Genomic DNA, 15813 nt, shown 5'->3' with positions numbered 1-15813 from the left:
CAGACTTGACAAGGTTTTGATTTATGACTTTTCCAGTGCTGTTCTCCTCTGGTTTGGCGAGCTTTTGACATCTACTGTAATAGTTACTGTCCTGTAGAGCTTATTACTGCTTTTGGATACTCCTTACTGATGTTATTTGTGTAATAGCCAAGTGATTTTTAATCAATAGTAAACATGTTGGGATCTCTTAAACTTATATGTATGTATACTCCTGTGACATGACATTGTTATCAATGTATATAGTTTAGTCTTAACCGCCTTTACTTTCTGTCATTAGCACATTCTATTAATTGCCTTTGTCTTTTGCTATTGCATATTGCTAAGTAAATTGATTAGATATTAAATAAATTAATTAGCCCCACTCTAGAGTGTGTTCCCCCCCTTCTTTTCCCCGCTCGTCATTACACAAGGATATAGGATCTATCTCTAAACTGAAAAAAAAAAAAAAAAACTACATTTCAAATAGAACAAAGTCTATTATCCAATTTTCTTTCCTTTCTCTCCCAGATTCTGAATTCTACTTTCTGCCTCTATCAATGACAAATGTCACTACTTGATACCATTAACTTAATCTGTGCTAGAAATGTACCTCTACTTTATCCAAGTTCCAGAAATTCTTAGTTTTCCTTTTATATTCCTTATTATTCTACCCACTTCTGTTTTCTCAAATGGTAAGCCATAGAGATGGGAATTATTTTTATAGTTATGTTCTTTCAAAAGGGAGACCTACATTCATGAGAATCAAGGTATGATCACAATTTTTATGCGTTTTTTTGAACAAAAAGTAATGAGAATTAAAATTTTAGCCAGAATACTTTCTTTGGAGTCCTCTTTACAGTGGGCAAAATGACTTTAAGATTATGATGACATTTTATGCAAATTACATTTTTACATTATCTTAATGTATGTATAATGATAGCTACTAAGTACTCCAGCTTGAAACAGACAATTATACCACCTGCCCCTCAACACTAACTGAAATAAAAGACCTTACCATTTCAAATCAAAGGTATGCAGAAAGAACATTTTCTTTTTTCTCTCTTGATATAACCCAAAAATAACATATTCCAATAGCATATCATTTACTCTTTCACTGAAACAGCCTGTAATCCACATTTTCCCGTTACAGTGTTTTTAAGAGAATTTCCCTCCAGATGTATTCAGATCAGCAGACTTGTTTTATTTATTTATTTATTTATTTATTTATTTATTTATTTATTTATTTTTGTCCCATATATTGTTCTAAAAAGTATAAACAGAATTTACTTTAGTAGGGCCACACTCACCAGTTTATCTCAGGCCTCTCCATTCTCTACTGTATTTGTGGTAGCTAGACTCTAGATGTTCCCTAGGAGTCCCCTTCTACTGGTATTCATGCCCACCCTGTACCAGAGTTGTCTTGTGTGACCAATAGGATACAGCAGAAGTAATGGTATATCATTTCTGTTATTAGATTATAAAAGACTGTCATTCTGTCTCTTGAATCATTTGCTACGGAGGAAGCTAGCTGCTTTGTCATGAGACACTCATAGAAACCTATGGAGAGACACACATGGCAAGAAACTGAAGTCTGCCAGCAACCACATGAGTGAGTTCAGAAGTGGGTCTTCCAGCTTCAAATGATTGCAGCCCCAACCAACCTCATTAATGCAACTTCATGAGAGGTCCTGAGCCAAAACCACCCCCATAAGCCACTCCCGAATTCTTGACCCACAGAAACTGTGAAATAATTGATACCGTTCTTTGAAGTTCCTAAGTTTTGCCATAAATATATTATGTAGCAATAGATAATGAATACAGTATGATACCTAAGATATTCACCTGCACAGGATTTAAAGGACTTTGAGAATGTAATGTTCTACTATTTAGGATAATTAATGTGAGCTGCCATAATACACAAATAGACCAAAGTTTATTTCTTGTTCATGTCCCAGTCCAGTTCAAATCCAATGGTTCTGCATGGTGACTTTTCCTCAAAAGTACATTGCGGATCGGGGATTCTTTTTGTAAAAAAAAAAAAAAACAAAAAGCTACTAAAATTTATTGCCTTTCAGCTGTACATGAGGGAGAGACAGAGGACTTGGAGAACCCATACCCATCCTTAACTGCCTCGAACCATAAATAACACATCACTTCTTTCACATCCTTATTGGTGAATACTCAAGTAAGACGTCTAACAATTAAGTTCACAAACTTGTTGCAACAATGTTGCTAACCCTTTTTGATATCAGAGGGATTATTCATTACGAATTTCTACCAACTGGAGAAAGAGTTAACCAAGTTTACTATTTGGAAGTGCTGAAAAGGCTGCATTAAAAAGTTATACAAAAATGACCTGAACTTTTCTCCAACAATTCATGGCTCCTGCAACACAAAAGTGCACTAGCTCACACGGCACTGTCTGTGAGGGAGTTTTTAGCCAGTAAACAAATAACTGTATTGGAACACCCTCCGTACTCACCTGATCTGGCCCCCAATGACTTCTTTCTTTACCCGAAGAGAAAGGAAATATTGAAAGGGAGACATTTTGATGACATTCAGGACATCAAGGGTAATACGATGACAGCTCTGATGGCCATTCCAGAAAAAGAGTTCCAAAATTGCTTTGAAGGGTGGACTAGGCACTGGCGTCAGTGCATAGCTTCCCAAGGGGAGTTCTTCAAAGGTGACCGTAGTGATATTCAGCGATGAAGTATGCAGCACTTTTTCCAGGACGAGTTCGCGAACTTAATTGTCAGACCTTGTACATGACTAGCCAAACTGTAAGGGAAGCTGGTAAATGAAGTCATCTGGATCGCATCACGGAAGAGGAAATGTTTTATAGGTAGTGTTGTCTCTACCACCTGACTCCTGCTTTTTAGAGCCAAAGCAGTGAAGGAGGAACGTCCAATACGTTCAAAGAGAGACTCTAACTAGTAAATACTCTTTGAATTTCCATTTTTCTGGTTTATTTACAGTCAGTGTATTTTATCACTTTGTTCAATTATTTAAGGAAATTGATTTTAAGTTGTTACTTACATGAGAGTAACTTTTTAATGTTTCTTCAGAAACTACCTTGAATGAACGAACTCTGAGTGGAGAAAGAATTATAATGTACCAGTTATCATTTTCTGCATGACAAACAACTACAAAACTTCAATGGCATATAACAGGAAGCATATATTGCTCATATGCTCAGGTGTAAATCAGCTAAGCATCTCTGCCTATCTTGACTGGCCTCACTTACATGTTCTGAGCCATCTGGCGGTCAACTGATCACGGCTGACTTTGGCTGGGGTGACTTAGGTGACTTAGCAGTGCCCAAATATCTCTCATCCTCCAGTAGACTAGGTCAGGAATGTTTTCATAGTAATGACAGAGGCACAAGGGAGTGCACAACCTGATATGCAAGCTCATTGCAAGTCTCTGCTTACATTACATGTGCTAATATCCCACTGGTCAAAGCAAGCTAAAATAGCATGGCAAGGTGCATGGATCTCGGCAGAGGTGAACGATCAGTACATCAATGTAATCTATCACGTATATGCATGCTCTGAAATATGAATAAATGAAATAAATTAATATAAAGAGCACACTGAATGTTCAATGAAGGCAATCAGTAATTATCTATTCCTAAAGATGGCAGCTTTGGAATGACCTGGTTCATAGCATCCAATTTTATATAGAATGAAACACCGTATCTTAATTTGCCAAAATTGAGGATGAGTATGCTCTCTTTATACTCTCAGTCATAGTTCTGGTCAAAAAGACTACATTGATATTGAATTTGCCTTAAGTAGAAAATAATGAAAATTTTATATGGATTTATGATTAAACAAAAAGAACATTTAAAGATTTATTGGCCAATAAGTTTCCCAATAATATTAAGAATTTCTCCTCTTCATCATTTGGGGTTTCATTTTCAGGAGAATTTTTTTAAGGAAATATGTTCTGTTTCTTTTGGACTATGAGATAATCACTGGCAATGACAACACCTAACAAATCATCTAAGATGTTCTCTTTAATTAATTTGAGCTATTTTTATGAGCACACTATCCTTGCCATTTTCATAGCTGCTAGATTTTCAGTGACAAGCAACAAAGACTCAGTAATTTATACAATGCAGTGGAAAATACAAGTAAATATTTGCCATACAGTGCCATATACTGTAATGATACAGTGATGTGCATGGTGCTTAATAAAACTGGAAAGCAACCTAAGCTAGATATGAAGCAAGTTTTCAACAAGAGATTAAAATCTCAGTTTGAATCTGGTCATGAGTAGACAGCTCATAGGAAGGATGCTGGTTTCTTCTAGGCAGTAAATACTGATAAAGGAAAGATTTATAAAGACATTAAAGATGTATAATCAACAGACTAGGCGATTTATTGGAAATTGGGCATAAAGTAGTTAGTGCTATAGTGTAACTGAATTTATTATTCAGTAAGATATACATACTTTGTGATGAGCAATTCTGGTGGTAAAGATAATCCTATCATCTAAATACAATTGGTTTGAGGTTCTTGTAAGAAATCTAAGTGGTAATACTCGTATCTATGATGCTGTTGGCTTCTCGCATCTGAAGATGACGAGAAAGCCATAGACTGGAGATAAACATTTGAAAACGTTAGCTTTCATGTTAGTATTATGCAAGATAGCCATGGAAGTCCTGGGAGTAGTGGAATTGCCCAGAGAGAGGGTTGTCCTCCAACCAAAGAAGAGAGCCTAGAACCAAAACCCAAAGAACATTCAAGAGATGGGCTGAATGAAATTCATCCACAAGAAAAAAAAAAAAAAAAAAACAAAGGAACAACTGGAATTGTAGAACAAAAACAGAATGATACGTTGTGAGAAAAACTGAAGGAAGAGTTTTTTGTTTGTTTGTTTTAAGGAAAATAAAGTGATCGACATTTTTGAATGCTTATGTTGTATCAAATGAACTTTGGTCTGAAAAATCCATTGGCTTTATAAAAAAGATGGCTGTTGCTGTCTGTCATAAGAGTAGCGGCAGAAGTGTGAATGAAAACTAAAATATAGTTGACTGAAAAACAGATGGAGTTGTTTTTTTTTTTGAAGCAGAGATTGCAAGTGTATCTAAATCATTCAATAGAGATATCAAGAATGTCATGCGAACAAGAAACTTATTTTTTTAATGAGAAACTTGAATGTTTTAAAACCCTACTGGTTTGTTTAGAAAAAGGTTCAAGACCCAACTGCTGAACAAAGTAAATAAGAGAGCAATCTTTCAGAAATGTGAGAGGATAGGAGGCAGAGAGCATGGTTGTAGGGTTTACCACATTGAAGAGGGTCACCAATGCCATGGCATCAATAGTGACACAGGAAAGCATTTGTGTGAAAACAAAGGAGATTTTATGATTAATGTGATCAATGAGGACACCTGAAAACATTCCACCAAGACGTATGTAGAAGAAAAAGAGTGTCCATAGTCAGTATTATTAATTTATATTCCTTTGGAAATAATAACCGAAGCAATTTGATAAGAGAAATAATATGGCTTACAGAAAATATTCATAATGTTTCAGAGTGAAAAGAAGACGTTTTCCTAGAGGAGAGCAATGAATTTCTCAACAGCAACAAAGGAAGCTAGAAGAAAATGAAACAAAAGTGTGAGGGACAGTTATATCAAGCTATATTCAGCCAAACCATCCATCAAGGATGAAACGAGAACAAATATATTTTAGACATACAGTAACTCATACTACTTTTCTCTCATGCTCTCTTTATCAGGAAACTATATAAGTAAATTAAGCAAGAAAGAAACAAACAAAACAGAAAGCCCAATAAAGGATGATGATCATGTTGATGATGGTAATAATAATAAAAATAGAGAGACTAGGAAATTATCTGATACTTTTACCTATATAGAAAATATTTAAAATATTTTACCAAGCTTGTGGACTATTTCGGAAGGATTAAGAAAAGGTACTTTGAAAAATAAGAAATGAAAAAAAAAAAGATAGGGCCGGCCCAGGGGCTCAGGTTGTTGGAGCTCTGTGCTCCTAGCTCCGAAGGTTGCCGGTTCGACTCCCACATGGGCCAGTGGGCTCTCAACCACAAGGCTGCCAGTTCAACTCCTCAAGTCCCGTAAGGGATGATGGGCAGCGCCCCCTGCAACTAAGATTGAACATGGCACCTTGAGCTGAGCTGCCACTGAGCTCCCGGATGGCTCAGTTGGTTGGAGCGCAGGCTCTTAACAACAAGGTTGCCGGTTCGACTCCCACAAGGGATGATGGGCTGCGACCCCTGCAACTAACAATGGCAACTGGACCGGGAGCTGACCTGCGCCCTCCACAACTAAGACTGAAAGGACAACAACTTGAAGCTGAACGGCACCCTCCACAACTAAGATTGAAAGGACAACAACTTGACTTGGAAAAAAGTCCTGGAAGTACATACTGTTCCCCAATAAAGTCCTGTTCCACTTCCACAATAAAAAAATAATAATAAATAATAATAATAATGATAATAGTATTAAAATGGTGCTGAGACTCAATTTCCAGTGTCTGGAGGTGGGGGTTCCCCACATAGCACCAAGTAATTCTCCAGACAGTAATTCTCCAGACACCAGCTGGGTGTCCTACACTTCAACTCAATTGTGACACTATCTACCAGGAGGAGGCATCAGTCCTACAACTCTGTTCCCCTTATCCCCACCTTCAGATGCCAGTCTCAAGCTCAGGTTATCATCTGTGCTTCAGACCTACTGGCTATAGAGCAGAGGTTCCCACGACCACTCCTGGGGTTCAACTAATATGACTGGTTTGAGGGTATAGAGCGGCTCACAGCACTCAAGAGAAATAGTTTACTTACTACATTGCTGGCTGATTATAAAAGGATATAACTCAGAACAGCCTGATGGAAGACACACATAGGGCAAGGTACGGGGAAGGGGCACAGAGCTTTTATGCCCATTCCAGTGCACCACTCTTCCCCAAATTTCCACATGTTCACCAACATGGAAGCTTTCCAAACCCTGTCCTTTTGTGTTTTCATGGAGGTTTCATTACATAGTCACGAATAATTAAATCATTGGCTCTTGGGGATTGATTCAACCTCCAGCCCCTCTCCACCTCCCTGGAGGTTTGGAGGGGGTTGGTACTGAAAGTTCCAACCCTCTAATCACGTGGTTGGTTCCTCTGGCAACCAGCCCCCATCCTTAGGTTGCCTAATGGTTTACCAAAATTCACTTCATTAACCTAACAAAAGATTAGATAACTCTAATCACAGGAAATTCCAAGGGTTTAAGAAGCTCTGTGCCAGAATGGGTGGCAGACCAAATATGTATTTTTTATAATAAATCACCAAAAAACAATTATAGTATGATATGGTGGGGGCACATGCCCGGAAATGTAACTAGGATGGAGGACTGAAGATTGGTATTAAGGGACACCAAGGGGGAATCCAATGATAGATTAAAAACAGAAAGATGGTTCCTGGTCATCATGCTCTAACTGGACTGGAATTGGCCTGGGATGTTTTGCTGAAGTATGAGGTGTATCTGCATGGTACTGACTTGGGTCAATGAAATATAATGATTAACAGTACCTGTTTTGTAAGCACAGGCCCAAGGCCAGTTTTGGCATATTTTGTGCCAGCTTGCCAGTATTGTTTATAAAGTGAGATTGATGGTTTGCACCTGATTGGTGGTTTACACCTGATAGCAATACTGATGGTTTGCACAAGAACTCTGCCACTGGGGTTTGTCATGTAGCAGTAATTACCAGAAAGGTATAAGAAACTCTAGCCAAGGCTCCATCTTGGGACCTATGCAAATGTTGATGATACTTGATCCAAGTGATAAAGCAGGACTATTAAGGGAGAACAACTAGAGCCTGCTTCCAACTTTTCCAGTCTCTTGCTATGATGCATATCCAGTCTCTAAAGCTGACTTATTGTATCCTGTCCCTGCAATAAATGATAGATCTGTAAACCTTCTCTTTTCGGGTCCTGTGAGTCTTCTTTAACAATCTAAACTTATTTGGCTGCCACCATTAACACAGTTATAGAAAAGCATGTAATTATATGTAATTCTGTGCACACCTGCTGGCGACCTATGGGAAAGATGGTGGTGACGGGGTAACTGTAAAACTGCACTTTCCTTTTTCTGACTCAGCTGCAGGACTCTCCAGAATTGGAATACAACCCATTCTCTGTTTCCCAGAGAGGATTTTAATTGAAAATATCAATGATGTCTATCCATTTGGTGTAATTGAAGGTATTCTGGACTGGTGGTTGAATTTGAATGCCATGTCAGTTTTCTGGTTCAACTAACACTGCCTCTGCAGACACTGGTACAGTATACTTCCTTATCTCTTTCTATATACCTCAGGTCACTTCTGAACGGCTGAACTTACGGCTTCCTTAGGTCTCACGTATCTTCTTTAGCACTCTCAACTTATCTAAAGACCTGCTGCAATTCATTATGCTTTCCCACATGTGGGTGCTGGTTCAGTGAGCCCACTCTGTTCTTTCCCAGACATCCAGTTCCAGCTCTCAGAGGTCCTAGTTTCAATTTATTAATCATTCTCCTTTTCCAACAGGAGTATCTCTTTTACGTGGGTCTGTTCTGTCAGGAAATAGCTATAATGTATCCAATTAATTTCTATCTCTTTGCTGCTGCCTCACACCCTAAAGTGTATGGATATACTGATTGATGGGACAAGCCACCTCCAAATGTGCCACTTTGGCATACTGATTTGAATTAAAGTTACTTCAGAAACAACCAGTGCAAGAAGGACTGACCCCACTCTGTCCTCCTGAAAGCAGGAAATAAATCTCCCATGTGAAAGGTGCCCATCCTGCACCAGGAGGTGGAGAGCCATCCTTCTCACCACAGACAGGGAGCTCAGGCCCAGAGGCTGCGCAAACAAACTGCTTAGTTTCTTCACTAATTAGCACCCACGCCTTCTTTTCTCTGTCTTGTCAGTTCTTCACCAACTTATTGTTTCTTTGTCTGAGGTATAATAACTGCCTGCTTGGTCACTTCTTTGACCCTCTTATGTGAGGCTCCTGTACGTATCAAATTAAATTGGTTTTTTTCCTCGTTAATCTGTTTTGTGTCAATTTGATTGTTTAGACCACACCGAGAACCTAGTAAGGTACAGAAAAAAATGTTCCTTCCCAACATAGTCTTGGATATTTATTTTCTACAGAAAAAAAATCTTCACATCCTAACCTGGCACTAATAAATAAGTCAAAACATTTTTTTTTTTTTATTATTCCTAGTGTGTAGACTCTTCCAGTTAGGCATTCCTTGTCTGAAGACTGGCACACCACCATTTAGAGCGTGCACATCAGACAGCTTTTCTAGTAATGGTATATTAGAAAGCAAAAAGAAACTATTAAATAAAAGGACCCAGTAAGATTAAATTTTATATGTAAGTTCTTATTTTCATCAGTCACTAGACTGTGTTTAATGTGAAAGCATTTTATTTTAGTTATCCCTATTTCAAAGTTCTTATTTTGGAGAACGGAAAGCCATTTCATTATACATTCATTCCATTTCTCAACCGCTTCCATAGGTTTTAGCAAATTCATGTTTCAGAGTAACTCCAGGAGTATTAGTCGAATAGTACACCGTAACTTACCTAAGCAGGTGGGGCACAGGTCTAAAGGCCCCCAGTCTCATTCTCCCCAGGTGGCTAGAGCCTTGCACTAGACTTTCCAGCCAGTGATAGCATCACAGTTCAAATCTGTGGCCAATTTCATAAGTTAAACACTTACAGGATTAAAACACCAAAATACTCATGATTTCAGTAACAGTTAACAACTGAAGAGGCCATTGAAAATATTTTCTCAACTTCTTTCACTTTGCACTCATAGTGTGATAATAAAAATCCCTTGCATATCTGGCAAAGCTGACTGTTCCTATGCCATCTACCACAGAGCCTTGCCCAAGGACAAAATTCCAGGAAACTATTGGGTAACGACCAATCATTGCTATACTCACGATACAGAAGACATTTGCAGATTTCTTTGTTTTTATGAACTTAAGGATGCCCCTCTATGAATCTGTAGGTTTTGTGTATTGCCATTCAATCTAAATGAATGTTAAGTTGCAGAGACAGGAAACTTTTCTAGAAGTTTTACTGTCAAGCCACAGAAAAATGCTTCACAGTCGCTCTTGAGCTCTTTAATATATTCTTCTCCAGTAATTTTTGTGTTCTGTAGAGTTCCAGTGGACTCTACATAAATACTACATGTCGCCATAGAGATTACTGATGAACTGTTCAAAGCCTTTGGGAGGGGTGCTTAGAATGGGAAGTGATCCAATCTGATCATGAATGCAAGGTAATGGGTCCACAGATTGCTCTCTGGTTGAAAGTGTTTGTTCATCAGTGGTTCCCCATCATCTAAGTTCTTCTACTACAACATAAGCACTGGAATCTTTGAGTTGAGGCCTGTTTGTAGTGTCTAATGTTATATCCAGAATGTTCCTATAAAAAGGTTTATTTTTTTTCCCCAAATTTTTATTGTGATAAAACATACATAACATAAAATGGACCATCTTACCCAATTTTATGTGTGTAGTTCAGTGGTATTAAGTACATTCATATCACTGTACAACCATCATCACCATCCATCACCAGAACTCTTTTCATCTTGTAAAATGGAAACTCTGTATTCATTAAAGAGCATTTTTAACCTTCAGATTTGAGAGACTGAATATATAAATGCACAATGGCCAGATCATACATGAAAACAGAGCTCTGATCCACAACCTGCAGCAATCTGCCCAGGAAATTAACTCGTTACCTATAGTAACCAGCCTGTTACCTAGTACCAGTCTGTTACCTAGACTAAGAAGCCAGCCTATTACCTATTAGACTTACAGGAATTCAGACCACCATCTCTGTATAATCAGGGAAGAAACACCTGAAGCCTTCCCTTTTTTCTACTATAAGGCTTTCCTACTTCTCTACTTGTTTTTGAGTCCTTGCCAAAATTCAAATGACAGTGGCTGACTCCCTTGCTACAGCAATCTCTGAATGAATAGTTTTTGAGTGTTCTCATTTGGTTGGTATTTTTTCATTTCCAGTTTGAATGGGTTAAACAGCTGCTCTATCACAAGGTTTATAAAGACCGGCATGTTTGAACCTATTCACAGAAGTGGTCTGCTGGGTACCTTCACCTGCCACTAGGCTCAAGGCGACCCATCCACCACATTATTTTTTAAAATTAAGATGCTATCTTTGAACATCCATTAGAGTTCCTTCAGGACTTGTATGTGAAAGTGAGCCAGAAAAACAAATAATAAAGGGAGAGAGGGAAATAGGAATAAAGGAAGAAAAAATGTGCGAGAGTGAGAGAGAGAGAGAGAGAGAGGAAGAGATGAAGGGAGGGAAGAAGGAACTTGTTCAATCTTGGATAGTGTTTTTTTAGTACAAGCACTGACAACCAGTTGGCCTTTTGAATTAGAAAACTGCCTAGATATCAGAATTTTTAGTAACAGAACATTAACTTTTAAATATAAACTAAATTCTGCTTTGAAAAATGAAAAGCTAATATCATAATGCACATTTATTTAGTTTTTTCCCTACGCTAGCAAGTTACTTCAATTGTATTTTCAGTACATTAGAATTGGTAAGAGTTTTTCTTATGTTACAGCTTAGAAACGGATTGTTCCTGTTCAAAAAAAATTAAAAAGCCTCAAAACTAATCTACCAACTACATGGAAAATCTCATTATAATTTTCAATAAGAAAACCCTGCTTGGGGTGAAATTTCAATTAGAGATTAAAATAAAACAAAATCATCCAAAACTCATTAATATAGTGATGAAAAATGGATTGCAGATACTTCCATTCTCACTCCTAGAATATGATGATAGAAATAGATTTAGGAATTAATGGGCCTTTTGGCAATGTTACTTCGTAATTTAAAAACTGTATATAACCTGTTGATTTTTCCTTTTAAACATTTCCCTATGAGAAAATAGGGAAATGATGAAGTAATTGCCCATGTACAATACTTATTCCGCCCCCCCACACACACAAATTAGTGCAATAACAGAAAATCGAGACCAAACCCTCATTTATAACTAGAACAGGAAAAGGCTGCAATCACCATGTTGGGAACATAGATGCCAAATACAATGCGATTTGATGCCAGTTGAAAGAGGATATTGGGAGCTGACACATAACTGTGTTTAGAAAATCCAGCAGAATTTGTTTTCAAAGATCCTGCTGGGCATCTTCAGTATTGGAGAGCTGGAAGCTGTTGGACATTTAGGGCTTCTTTGCCAAGCACATATCAACAGTGAAAGCAGCATAGTGGATAAAAACACAAGGCTGATCAGTACTAATTTCTGAAGTCTGGACACAAAACTACTTTTTTCCTATAAACGGGAGATGAATTTTCTTTGAAAAATATATGTCCACTAACACAATGAGATTCTATTACACATATTCATGTAAGCTTTGGTTAAGGAGAGACTCCTTAAGTAGGATGTCAGAATCAGAAAGTATAAATCAAACTGATAGAACCTGGCTACCTAATAATTTGAAACTATACCTAAAATTAAAAGAATGACAAAAGCAAATATCAATGGGGTTGTCAGAAATCATCACTCTCTTACTTTGTTGGTCAGCGTACGAAATGACACAATCATTTCAGAAAAAGTTCTGGCTGCTTGTTAGAACACTAACCATACATCCATCATACGACACAGCACTTCTTCTCTCAGGTATTTAGCAAGAGAAATGAAAACATGTTCACAATAACATGTAAAAATTATTCACAGTAATTTTATTCATAGCAATGGAAACTGAGGGTCCTGATGTAATGTATGATTCTGATTTAATATGTGGCCCTAAGTGCTCAATTCAGTTTCTTCACAGCAGGCCCTGTAAGCCTCGGCCCTTTCCCTTAGTCACTGCCTCCCTGAGGCAGCAAGGAACGATGGCCAGGCCATGACTAACGGTCACAAGGTATGGGTTTCCTTAAGCTGAAGATAACTTCATGCCCTAAGTTGTGTTTCAGGTCCTTAGCCCTAAAGGAGAACGAGCCCCTGCCACATCGTCATGAAACCAGACCGAGGGATGCCGAAGCTGACCTCAAGACCGGAAGTCATGATTTACTGCTCTTACCTCACTCTTGACCTATCAGCTTCACCTATGACCCCAAACCCCTTACTCATGACGACTTCTGATTTTTGCTCTATAAAACGTCTTGTCTGCAAGCGATCAGGAAGCCAGCTGTTTTGGAGCACGAGCTCACGCATTCACTGATTGGAGCCAATCCTAATGAACTAACTCCTCTCTCCACTGCAAACTCCTGCTCACATTTTTTTTTTTTTTTTTTTTTTTGGTCTGTGTGAGCAGGCAGACAAGCCTGTTCAGCTCTAGTAACATAGCCAAAACTCTAAACACTTCAGGATGTCCATCCTCTAGAGAATGGACAAACTGTGGAGATTTAGTCATCCTTCTCTTCCAGGTACAGAGAGGGAGGCACCCTGACAAATGGAGAGTTCCCCTCAGAAATGTAAGTATCTCTTACAAAAGGGTAACTTCTACTCTTCTACTGGGTTTCAGAGCTCCTCCTTTGTCTGCTGCTTTTTAAAAATAACCAGCTCAAAATAACCCTTATACAAAGAGGCATATTTTGGGGTGTCATATTCTGGTCCCCTTCTAAAGCAACTGGTAAATGATGGAAACAAATTTAAGAAGATAGTAACATTGTAAACTTAAAAGTAAATTAAAAGCATAAATCAGTAGTATCAAATCTTTTATTAAAAATTGAGGCTTCCAGGGCTTCTCCCAGACACCGCGGTTGTCTTTCCGGACCCTGAGGAGTATCCACAAGGAGAGCTTTGCCTCCTTGAAAATTAAAGCCTAGTGGTTCTGAGCTATTCCCAGTCCAAATGTCTGCAAAATTGAAACAGTCGTCATCACTCCTTTCACAAACTTCAGAAGAGCCTGACAGCATTCTGGTAGTGAAGATGGAAAAAACAAAGGAGGCCTGTAATCTGGAATCCAGCCTCCACTGGAGAATCTACTATTGCCCAGAGACTTTCCGCCAGCAGTTCAGGCAGTTCGGCTACCAGGAGTCACCTGGGCCCCGGGAGGCTCTGAACCGGCTCCGGGAGCTTTGCTGTCAGTGGCTGAGGCCCGAGGTACACACCAAGAAGCAGATCCTGGAGTCGCTGGTGCTGGAGCAGTTCCTGAGCATCCTGCCAAAGGAGCTGCAGGCCTGGCTGCGAGAGCACCGACCAGAGAACGGAGAGGAAGCTGTGACTATGCTGGAGGAGCTGGAAAAAGAGCTTGATGGCCCGGCTGAGCAGGTACCCTGTTTCCAAGTCACTGAACAAAATGAGGACATGCTTGCAGAGAAGCTAGCATCTTGGGAAATCGCTACAGAGTCACCAAGTAGCCAGCTCAAGCCTGCAAAGCAGCAGCTACAGTGTACATCCATAGAGCTGCAGTCCTCAAGACAAAATGATAAAGACAGAACTATAGATGTGAAATCAGCTTCAAGGCAAAAGACTTCTTCAGGCACAGAACTGCATTACAATGTTTCCAACACTGTTCATATGAATGCTTCTCCGAGTTTCACATCTAGAGGAACCTGTGAACAAGATGGCAGGTTTGAAAGCAGACATAGAAATCCTTCTCGAAAAAAACAACACAAGTGTGATGAATGTGGCAAAACCTTTAGTTGGAGTTCAGCTGTTATCCTACATCAGAGAATCCACAGTGGAGAGAAGCCACATGCATTCATGCTTTCAGCCGAAAAGCAGCCCATTCAGCATCGAAGAATCCACACTGGGGAAAAATCTTACAAGTGTCCTGAATGTGGGAAAGCCTTTAGTAAGAACTTGAATCTTTTCAGACAAACAAAAAGTCACACTCGGGGTGGCCGGTTGGCTCAGCGCAGTGCTTATAACACCAAGGTCGTTGGTTCGAGTCCCACATGGGCCAGTGAGCTGCGCCCTCCATAACTAAATTGAAAACGACGAATTGACTTGGAGCTGATGGGTCCTGGAAAAACACACTGTTCCCCAATATTCCCCAATAAAAAATAGAAAGAAGAAAAAGTCACACTAGAGGAAAAAGTCCCATCAGTGTCGTTGAGACAATCAAAGCATTTACTCAAAACTTTTTCAACAGAGGAAGAAGACACAAAGCACAAACACCTTCTTAGTATTGATCAGTGGTTTTAATGGGCGCCAGTTTCCTTTCAAAAGTCATAAAAGCCACAGGAAAGAATATGGACTCTTATGTCAGCATTACTTGCCTTTCTGCTTACCAATACAGTGTCAGTTCAGATGTTTGAGGTGCTAAAGCTTAATTCAGATTTCCATCCTTAGGGTAGCTCTTGAAAAGACATTCTCAGATGTGTTCTATTTCCATTTTTAACACAAATAATAAAATAGTACAGTTGACCCTTGGACAACATGGGTTGAAACTGCACTGATCCACTTACATGCAGATATTTTTCAAAAAATATACAGTGGGCCCTCTGTATCCGTGGGTTTCCCATCTGTGGATTCAACCAACTGCAGATTGAAAACAGGATTTTCTTTTTTTGCCAAGTGAAAGCAGTTTATCGTGAGGCAGTCCACGCCACAGGCAGAGTACAGGATGCTCTTAGGCAAGAGACATCCCTGACCCTCCTTACGGCTATGGTTTTTATTAGTTAAGCTTTTTAATATGGGAATAAGGAGGAGTATTATTCTCAAAAGGATGGGTTTTCCCAGGAATTTGGAATACACTGCTTTTTTGTCCTTATGTGGTCCTCTCCAGAGGTGTCATGGCACTGGTGGGTGTGTCATTTAGCATGGAGATGTATTACAACTATAGTTTAATGTGGCTGG

The 15813-nt window shown here is 39.0% G+C and overlaps 1 protein-coding gene across 1 annotated transcript; it reads left to right on the top strand.

Moving 5' to 3' along the window:
- Nucleotides 1-13860: 13860 nt before the first annotated feature.
- Nucleotides 13861-14937, top strand: LOC308495143 (zinc finger protein 396-like; the record flags this gene model as incomplete). Its single annotated transcript, XM_081043069.1, has 1 exon — nucleotides 13861-14937. The coding sequence occupies one exon, from the start codon at nucleotides 13861-13863 to the stop codon at nucleotides 14935-14937; it is 1077 nt and encodes a 358-aa protein (XP_080899195.1).
- Between the last annotated feature and the right edge of the window lie 876 nt (nucleotides 14938-15813).

This window comes from Rhinolophus hipposideros (assembly GCF_964194185.1).
Source record: "Rhinolophus hipposideros genome assembly, chromosome: X".
Lineage (NCBI taxonomy): Eukaryota > Metazoa > Chordata > Mammalia > Chiroptera > Rhinolophidae > Rhinolophus > Rhinolophus hipposideros.
Note: the sequence above shows the minus strand (reverse complement) of the source record. Positions and strands in the feature narration are given on the sequence as shown.